This window comes from Parambassis ranga, chromosome 3 (genome assembly GCF_900634625.1).
Source record: "Parambassis ranga chromosome 3, fParRan2.1, whole genome shotgun sequence".
In the NCBI taxonomy this organism is placed as follows: domain Eukaryota; kingdom Metazoa; phylum Chordata; class Actinopteri; family Ambassidae; genus Parambassis; species Parambassis ranga.
Window position 1 is genome coordinate 2,561,937 of NC_041024.1, and position 9,707 is coordinate 2,571,643.

Consider the following 9,707-nt stretch of genomic DNA (forward strand, 5'->3'; position numbering starts at 1 on the left):
ATCATTCTCTGCCCGACATCTTCAGTAGGAGGACGTTCGCTGTGTTGGGTGCTGTCTGTACCTCAGCACCTTTTTGTGTTACTAAATGTAGCTGCTAGCTTTCTAAATATAGACAAATGTACACAACAATATGGCAAACTTCTAACTCTCCCACTCAGGAGTAGCTAGATATGTCAGAAGATCATAAACCTGATTCATGTCTTTGTCCTGTTGGAAGTGTGAATGCACCCGGCCCGGTGTGTTTGATGTATCTTTATGTTGATGTTTTCCAGGAACATGTCATTGTCTGTCAGTGGGAAGGTTCTGGAGCTCCAGTGTGTTTGTAAACACCTTCATTCAGCGCAGGCTGCTCCGTTAGCGTTAATTGACTCCAATCAGGCTGCCGAGCTCCAGCTGCTCCATCCTCAGCCTTGAGGCCCCAGGTTTCCTGCTCCTGTCCTCAGAGAGCTTCTGTCAGACTCAGAGGGAGCAGCATGACTTTACAGCTCAGGACCAAAGCTCGGCTCTTTGACCTGCACTGCACGGTGGGTCTGACCGACTGGGACATGGACAAAGAGCTGAAACTGGCGACCACCACTGACCAGCTTTACCACGGTGACAGTGATCGTCTCACTCCTCCCTTCAGGTCAGCTTGAGTGTGTGTTCATGTGTTTCTCTGATGACAGATGACAAACTGAGTGATCAATACGTGGTCCAGAGACCTTCTGCCAGGGCCTCCAGAAGGAAAGATGAGTTCATCTGGTACGATAAAACATCAGGTGAGCTGACGGACCTGTTGGTTCGTTTGTTTTCTGGGTCCGTGTCTCTTCTTGATGCTTCTGTCCTTCAGACACCTTTGTGAAACCAAACCTGTGGCTGATGGTGAATCCCAACATCGCCTGCCCGATCCAGTACACAGAGAACGCCACCGATAGGACGTTTGAACCAGCAGAGGACAGCAAGACGACTCCTCTGCTGCAGCATGCACAGATGCAGCATCGACCCACAGCAGGCCGTTACATGTTTACCCACCAGCAGGAGGTACTACACAGTTCATGGCACATGCCTGAGTTAAAGAAAGACTGATGCAAACAGGCCGAGTGTGATGTCACCCTCTTTCAGATCAAGAATGAAGACGTCTCCGGTCGACCAGCCAAAAGCCGACGCAAAGGAAGGACCACAAAGGTCAAGGTGAGGCCCTGACTACTCCGTCACCTCTTCTTCATGAGTCCTGGAGGTTCCCTGTTTTTATTGTCCTTTCTTCCAGGAGAGTAACGCCCTGAAGCCAGGATGCTGGCCGCGGCCTCCGGTCAACTACTGCATCCTCATTTCTTTGGCGCTCAAGAGCAGCCACACCGGGAGCCTCAAAGTGCAGCAGATTTACAACTTCACCAGGTCAGGTCGTCACAGTGCAACAACACATGCCATAATCCAGATTATTCTGATGGTTTGTGCATTTTATTGACAAGATCACAGTCTGTCGATCAGAGAAGGACTTCTACTCTTTGAGGTTTTGACCTGATTAACTGCATCCAACAAGAAGCAGGACACATCAGTCCTGATCTGAACTGATTATTGTCTTATCAATTACCTTGGCTCTAAGAAAGTGGAAAGAACATATAGAGTAAATAATTATTTTATCTCATGGACTCTTATTCAGTCATTTTTAGTACACGTGCATCAACAGGAAGTGAAGAAAATCACCAGGTACTCTTCAGGCGTCACTCTAAATTACAACCCTTTTGTGTCATTCGTGGACAAAAACGTCCACTTCCAAAAAACTGCTATAAAAACTTAACAGATTCATATTTTTTCTTACTTTTTTCTGCATAAATATGTTAAACAACTTTACCTGGCCACCATTTTATCTGTGTTGGTGCATACGGCACAATTTTTTGTAACAAAGACTCTCTCTAGACACATTTTAGAATTCAAATTAAATTTTTTCAAATACATCACCAGAACATGGTGAAACAAATTTACTACCCTTTTGTATCATTCGTGGACAAAAATGTCCACTTACATAAAACTGCTATAAAAATATATAAATATTTTTTCTGCTTTTTCTGCATAAATATGTTAAACAACTTCAGCCCTGCTCAAAACTACCAAACATTAAATCATTTTGAGGAATTTAATGGCTGATTTTAGTGGTGAACAGTAGGAAATGTCAAATTTAACTATTTTTCTTAAAAAATGAAACCCTTACATCAAGAAATGCATGGTTATATGTTGTTATAGCTATGATATTAAAAAATGTAGTATTATAATAGGAGTTAATGGGACCTAAGTGGAAAATATCATTTTAAACTGCTGCTACACAAAAACTAATAATGCATCAAACTCAATATTTTAGCTAATCTTTGACCTATCCATGACAGATTTAAAAATAATGCCTCAGCCACCTAACTTTTGTCTTGTGGAAAATAACTCATTTTTTGTGTCTTCTTCATAAAAAAAATACTGTGACATAAAGTAATGTAACTGGCATTCAAAGGGTTAAATTCCTCAAAATGATTTAATGTTTGGTAGTTTTGAGCAGGGCTGAAGTTGTTTAACATATTTATGCAGAAAAAAGCAAAAAAAAACATTAATCTGTTAAGTTTTTATAGCAGTTTTTTGGAAGTGGACGTTTTTGTCCCCGAATGACACAAAAGGGTAGTAAATTTGTTTCACCATGTTCTGGTGATGTATTTGAAAAATTTAAATTGGAATTCTAAAATGTGTCTAGAGAGAGTCTTTGTTACAAAAAATTGTGCCGTATGCACCAACACAGATAAAATGGTGGCCAGGTAAAGAGGCAAAAATTACCCAGATGGACAAAAAAGTCCCCAATAACGCCCGAGGGTTAAGGACCTGTGTGTGTGTGTCATTGACCAGCCTGCAGTGTTTCAGCTTTCTCCTTCCTGTCTGCCTTGTAGAGAACACTTCCCCTTCTTTCAGACCGCTCCGGATGGCTGGAAGAACACCATCCGACACAACCTGTGCTTCAACAACAGCTTCCGCAAAACCTGCAACCAGCTGTGCAGGGACGGCAAGAGGAAGTCCTGCTTCTGGCACCTGACGCTAGACGGCCATCGCCGGCTGAAGGACGAGATCCACCTGCTGACGGGAGAGTCGCTGCAGCAGCTGGAGAGAAGCATGTCCCACCCAGGTGAGCCCAGTGTTGATCAGTCGGACCTTGGGTCTTTTCTGATGACTGCTTTCTTCTTGTTTCAGATATAATTCGGAGTTTTTTTGCAATGTGATCAAAAGAGGAGTCGGTGCACAGTAAAAAAAACAATCTGTTATGTTTTGTTATTTATTTATGAGTGATTACATTATTTGGAGAACCTGTGTTGATTTATTTCTAATTTAAAACTGAGAGTGCAGCCAGGCGTCTGCACAGTTCCAAGTGGAATAAATGAAGATTGTCTGATCTGATGTTTTTATTATGAAGAGCTTTGTTGGTCCGGGCCTCAGCACACCCCCCCATCAGACCATTGTGGTTTATGGTTCAGTTCAGATTTCTAAGGAAGCTATGAGAGTGATGTAGCAAGCGTTCGAAGGATGTTTTCAGGCTTCTTGTGTAGGATACTGCTGCTGGTTCTGTTCACCAGAGGTCATGGGCAGAAAGTTCTGACTAGCAGCTTAAAGCAGGTGGCAAAACCAGGTCTGAGAAATTCAATTTTTATTCATATAGTGCTTTTTACAGTCAGAATTGTCTCAAGGTGCTTCACAGAAACCCAACAAAACCAGCAAGAAACGGGAGGAAACCTGGAGCAGCACCCGGCTCATAAAGTGTGGAGCCATCCTGCTGATAGCCGGCTGGGTAAAGACAGAGGGGATGTTGACAGATGAATGTGTATATCATCAGGTGATTATGCTAGTTAAACAAAGAGGACCAACAGAGACTGGTGCAGGCGATAAGCACTGGTTTGATCAGGTTTGATCTGTCCCTCTCGGTCTGGAGGCAGCGAGATGGACAGACGGAGACAAACCTACGAGGAGGACAAATTAAGCCAACATGGAGTCACACTGCAGTTCCTCCAGTTTCCACTGGGGGGTGGCTCCAACAGTGAGTCCATCCCCACAGACAGACCTCCATGTTAAAGTGTCCAACTTTACAGCAGAATGAAACAGCCTGGGAATGTGTGTTCCTGTCAAGCAGCAACCTTCGGGGCTCGAAGTTGAAGCCCATGCGGAAGTGTCAAAACTTGTAGTTCACGCTGCAACTGCTAGGGGCTGGCTCCAAAAACGAGTCATTTCCCATAGACTCCCATGTTAAAACGGCCGACTTCACAGCAGAAATGAACATGTTTACAGCCTGGTACAAAAAACCACTCTGGTCTCAGATGATAGGTTCTCTTTTAGTGTCAATTGTACGGGGGGGGGGGGGGGGGGGGGGGGGGGGGGGGGGGGGGGGTGAACAGACAGTTGACGTATCACAGTGTGAGTTTCCTGCTTCCACGATCGCCCGCCCCCCCTAAACCCCGCTCGTGCTCCCCCTCTTTGTCCATATTTGGAGTGTTGGCGGACGTGATGCTGCCAACATGGCGGCGGTCATCACATCCCGGAGCCTCCCACTGAGCCTCAAAACGGCTCTTCAGAATCAAACGGGTGACGTCACGGAAGCTCTGTCCATAGTTTTTACTGTCAATGGTTCCTGTAGAGAAGTGGATAATTATTACCAGTCACACACAGCTGTCAGTGACCAGTGGATGACATCACAGAAGGTTTGTCCATATCTGTTCATTCTGAGGTCACACAGTTGGGGCCCCGTCTGTAATCCCAGTTGGATGTCTCAGATTAGCTCCTCTCAGCTGCTTGCTGCTGGCTGCCTCTTAAGCAAAGCTTTTTCTGGGCTGCATGTAAATCTCTGCATCATTTGCCGATAATCAAACTTTTTTCTGGGGATGTGATGACAGCCAGCTCACAGTTGACTTTAGCGTGTTTGTCAGTCAAATGAGCGCTCTGATAGGTGCAGTGAAAAGTAAGCAGGCGTCGGAGCTGGATGTTGGTGTCTCGTGGTTCAGCACTTGTTCAGTGTTCTGACATTGAACACGCCGTAGCAGCAAACAGGAGGACGATAATCCCTGTGGACGGGTGAGCCAGCACCAGCACCGCAGACTGGTCTGCTCTGTGAGGGTGTGAGGGAGACGGCGTGTGTGGTTCCGTCTTTTTCTTTCAGGTTGTCAGATGATTTTGATGATGATGACGGTGATGAGCATCAGCCTCTCTGGAACCTTCCTCCTCCTCTTCCTCTCCAGCAGTTCTGTGTCTGGGCTGGGGACAGTTGTATCGAGGCATTACACGTACATCCAACGTTATGAAACCTGGGTGGATGCCCAAAGCTACTGCAGGAGGTGGGTTTCCCCTTTTCTCTAGTTCTAATTATTACTGGTGAATTTCCAAGAGTTTAAATCGAGGCAACTGGACTCAAGGATTGTTTTTTGGAGGCGTTTCGCCACTCTCCCAAGTGGCTTCTTCAGTTCTGCGGAACTAAAGAAGCCACTTGGGGGAGCAACAGTTTTGGAGGGTTCCTGGTTTCGCCTCTGACCTCACCTGATGAGGTAAAGTAGGCTGCTGCCAGGATGGTGACAGACACCCTGAGATTTTACATTTAGGTCGAAAAATTTAGTCTTTAGTCTTTAAAACATTTTGGGTGAAAATGAATCATTTTCTAAGAAGTGTCATGGAGACCTGTCCGTCACCACGTGAACGTTCCAGCTGTAAACCACAAGCAGAGGGTTCCTCACCTGATCTGCCTTCTAACTGTAGCCTAACTGATCTGGATTTTCCTTCAGTCAGCTGATGGATCCCTTTGCTAACAGCACTGTTTGTGGTTTTGTTTCCACAGGTACTACACTGACTTGGCCACACTCTACAATGAGTCTGACAGATACCTAATAAACATCCAGAATTATGACGCCTGGATCGGGCTGACAGGTGTTGGATCGCGCTGGAACTGGTTAGATATATATTGGACCAGCTGGATCCCGTGGGGGAAAGACGAGCCACACAGCTCTGACAGATGTGCCTTTGTCAGATATGACAGCAAAGTGTGAGACGTTTTTCATGATAAGCACGTTTCCATCCAGATCCTGCCTCACTGACCCTTTAGTTTATAATATCAATCAACTGTCTAAGCAGCCAGTGCAGCTTATTATGTACCAAGGATGTGAGCAATGTTTGACATTATGGAGGTCTGTGAGGACCGACTCACTTACGAAGCCAGCCCCCAGAGGCCGCAGGCAGAACTGCAGTTTTTGACACTTAGCTTCATTGAGAGACCGCCAAATACATGAACACAAGTTCATTCAGAGTAGCCTTTGACTCTTCGTGTCATTTTTAAACTGTCGCCTTTTCTCCTTCTTTTATGTGTCTTTCTCTTAAAAGGGTTTACGGTGACAGCTGTGAGGCACTTCACTTCTTTTTCTGTAAGAAGATCGGAAATAAGAAGGAGTACATTTTCATACCTGAGATAAAGACGTGGTCTGAAGCACGCCAGTTCTGCCAAGACAGTTATTATGACTTGGCATGTTTCTCGGATTCTAATGATCAGGACAGGGCTGTGGTTTCGCAGAACTTTTCGATCTGGATTGGAATGTACAGAGATGGTAAGGTCATGTCCTGTTAAACGGCTCTAACATGCTGAAGCTGCTTTCATCATGATGTCACAGAATCACTGTAGAAGCAGAATAAAATGCAGGATGATGGTGTGTACAATTATCACCCAACAACCAACCGGTATGCTGATCTATACTTCCTCTTTTGTTTGACAGCCCATGTACTACATTGACTTATTGCCATCTAGTGGTTTAGAGTGGTACTGGTGCAGTCAGGTTAGCATGCTAACCTTTGCTTCCCCCGGCTGTGCTGTTTTCACCTCATCGTTGTTACTGAAGCTTCACCCTCTGTTCTGCAGGACAGACATGGAAGTGGAGCAAAGGCATGTCCACGTACACAAAATGGGAGCCGGGTGATTCAGACAGCAACGGCGACTGTGTCACCCTCTCCTCGGTCAAGGAAGAGATGGCTACCCAAAACTGCTCCGACCGGCTCCCATTCCTATGCATCTCGGACAACACTGTGGTGGTGAAGGAGAGCAAGACCTGGGAGGAGGCGCTGGATCACTGCCGAGCCATCACTACACCCAACCAGCCCAACCTCCGCTACGACCTGATTAGCGTTCAGCCTGGAGCAGAATACGACTATGTGATGAACAAGGTGGTTGAAGCTAACACTGACGAGGTGAGCTCACCTGCTGCCCTGTTTGTAAATGGGAGATGTAGACACCAGTTTTCTTAGCCGAATCCCCACGGCCATCTTAGATTATAATTGATTTGCTCTTTTGTGCAAAACGGGAAGGTCAGTTGTGAAAATAAGGCATTGTGTACCTGCAGTTCCTCAAGTGTCCACTTGAGGATGGCTCCAAAGGGAGCACTGAGCTTTAAAAATGCTCAGCTAAACAAGTTCAAGAGTGTCTGTGAAGAGTGTCGTTCATCCAGGTGATCCAAGAGTTTAAATTCTGCTCATTGAGGGTCTGCCAGAACCAGCAGATCTTCAGAAAACTATGCTTTGAATCCAGTCGCCTCCATTTTAAACTCTTGTATAAATCTGTCAAATTTTTTTTAATTGTCTGTTTTTTGGGGCTAAACATGCAGTACCATGTTTGGCCACCAGGGTAATCCAATTCATTCTTTCCACGTCTCTTACGGCCAGTTTAGTCAGTGACGATCTCTCGCTCCTCTCTCAGGTGTGGACAGGCCTGCATTTCATGGCTGGATCCTGGCTGTGGGTGAACGGGGCGAGCGTGTCGTACTCTGACCTGCCTGTCTGCCCCTCTGAGCAGCTTCGATGTGGCATCCTATCCAAGAGCAACACGGGAACTGTGGCGACCAGAGACTGCACAGAGAGGAAGAACTTCCTGTGTTACAGTGGGTATTGGTGACATCACCACCACCAGCAGTCACTCCCTGAACATCTGTCCAGCTGACACCTGTGATCATGTTCAAATAGAGCTACAGATAAGAAGCTAGAATTTATATGTACATTTCATTTTCTGTAACGTTTAAACTCTGTGTGTTGCGACAGTTGGACATTATGAAGTCCTTCATGTTTATTTATGGGTGGAAGTTATACACCACGTTCTTATATGTATCCTCCTTATTACTACTCTGAAGCTGCTGCTTGGTGGTAGTCACTGCCACGTTTAAGGGTCTGTTTTCTGTCATGACTGTTAAGCCTTGTTTATACTTCTGCGTCAAATTGACAGCGTAGCCCGGGGTAGGACCGCGTTTCTTTCCTTGATTGGTTATCCTGAAAGTCTCTCGCTGATTGTTTAGCTTCTGGCACTTCCTGTTTCAGTGAACAATGGAGAGAGTGTATCTTGTTAGGGCTGGAGGAAAACATGTTTTTTAAATCATATCTGTCTTTAAACAATAAGTTTTTATAAATGGTGGCCTAGTCCAGAAATAGCAGAAATACGTTGCTACTAAGCCAACCAATCACAGCCATCGATTCAACGCAGAAGTATAAATCTGCAGTAGTAGATTCTTTCTGATTATAAGAGTCCATGAACTTGTTGAATTTTGAGACATTAAAGCTTTGTGCAGGTCCTGGTCTGTGCGTGTGTGTGTGTATAATTAGTGCAGAAGATGGTTACGGCTGAAGATGTGTGCGTTAGAGTCCAGGGTGTGAGGTTTAACGGTAAAGGGTTAATGGCATTCGACTGTTACGTCTACATAAATGACCTGTTTAAGAAAATGTGGTGTCGTATGGAAATGAATGGGACGAACACAGGCTGACATCCAGGAGGGAGGAGGACTGTGAAGAGACATACTGATCAAACCAACACAATGTTATTCAATATTTTACGGATATGAAACCAGTACAGGTGTGTTGCTTTGGCCGGCTGATGGAGGGTTTTACAGTGGACCTGAGCGTCCCAGCTGCTTCGCAGACAGCTGACCTGCTGGTGCAGCATCGCTCTGTAACTACAACACATATAATTTATTGCAGTGGAAATGTTGAAGATATGACATCACCACCTCACTGCTGCATAATCCTAACAAAAGAGAAGAAAACACACACACCACACTCTGAACTCTGCACGCTAACAAAGCCACAAAGCTCCTCCATCTTCTTCACATCACATCAACCTTCCTCCCTCATCACTCTCCGTCACCTTTTCTTAGCTGCTGAACGAGCCTCCTTGACGTCACTCACCTTAAATCCAGTCTCTCATCTGTCTGGATCTGCTTCCTGCTCCTTTTACGGGACAGCTGGCAACGTTTTACTGCAGAGGCAGAGACGAGCAGCGAGCTGCGACCCCGAGGCCAAAGCTCAGGCTGAAGTACTCGAGCTGTTTGGTGAAGGTTTAGAGTCTGGAGTGTAGCTGTCAAGAGTCTCTGTGCTTTAGAGAAACAGTGAATGAAAGCAGCCGAGGCAGCTTCCAGGAGGTGAGAGCTGAGCACACACAGATGCTCCAGCTTACATGCACTTATTTAAATGGCCACAGGGGGGGCGCGTGTGCACACAGGTGTTTCAGCCACTTTTTAAACCGTAACTGTTGACAAAACATGACCAAATGTTTTTGATTGTGCTGCTTCACAATAAAAGCCTCTCAGTGTGCTTTTAATCTGAAGCAGCAGGAAGTGTTGGGATGACTTCAGCAGTGTGAACAGTGAGGCTGAACCACAGCCGCCGCAGCAATGAGGTGTGTGTGTGTGTTGAAGTCGGGGCGG

The 9,707-nt window shown here is 45.7% G+C and overlaps 2 protein-coding genes across 2 annotated transcripts; both read left to right on the top strand.

Moving 5' to 3' along the window:
• Positions 1-441: 441 nt before the first annotated feature.
• Positions 442-3,819, top strand: foxr1 (forkhead box R1). Its single transcript, XM_028402237.1, has 7 exons — positions 442-594; positions 666-758; positions 830-1,020; positions 1,102-1,170; positions 1,247-1,374; positions 2,901-3,133; positions 3,701-3,819. Exons 1-7 carry the CDS (start codon positions 474-476, stop codon positions 3,817-3,819), a joined length of 954 nt encoding a protein of 317 aa, XP_028258038.1. The 5' UTR covers positions 442-473.
• A 1,663-nt stretch (positions 3,820-5,482) lies between these two features.
• Positions 5,483-8,528, top strand: LOC114433522 (lymphocyte antigen 75-like). The gene is made up of 5 exons (XM_028402146.1): positions 5,483-5,531; positions 5,819-6,022; positions 6,358-6,578; positions 6,887-7,212; positions 7,718-8,528. The coding sequence occupies exons 1-5, from the start codon at positions 5,527-5,529 to the stop codon at positions 7,910-7,912; spliced, it is 951 nt and encodes a 316-aa protein (XP_028257947.1). The 5' UTR covers positions 5,483-5,526; the 3' UTR covers positions 7,913-8,528.
• The last annotated feature ends 1,179 nt before the right edge of the window (positions 8,529-9,707 follow it).

Coding starts and splice junctions, on each gene's coding strand:
- foxr1 (XM_028402237.1), top strand. CDS start 474: ATGACTTTACAGCTCAGGACCAAAGCTCGGCTCTTTGACCTGCACTGC. Junction 759..829: donor CTGGTACGATAAAACATCAG/GTGAGCTGACGG, acceptor TCTGTCCTTCAG/ACACCTTTGTGAAACCAAAC. Junction 3,134..3,700: donor GAGAAGCATGTCCCACCCAG/GTGAGCCCAGTG, acceptor GGTGCTTCACAG/AAACCCAACAAAACCAGCAA.
- LOC114433522 (XM_028402146.1), top strand. Junction 6,023..6,357: donor GTCAGATATGACAGCAAAGT/GTGAGACGTTTT, acceptor TTCTCTTAAAAG/GGTTTACGGTGACAGCTGTG. Junction 6,579..6,886: donor GATTGGAATGTACAGAGATG/GTAAGGTCATGT, acceptor TCTGTTCTGCAG/GACAGACATGGAAGTGGAGC.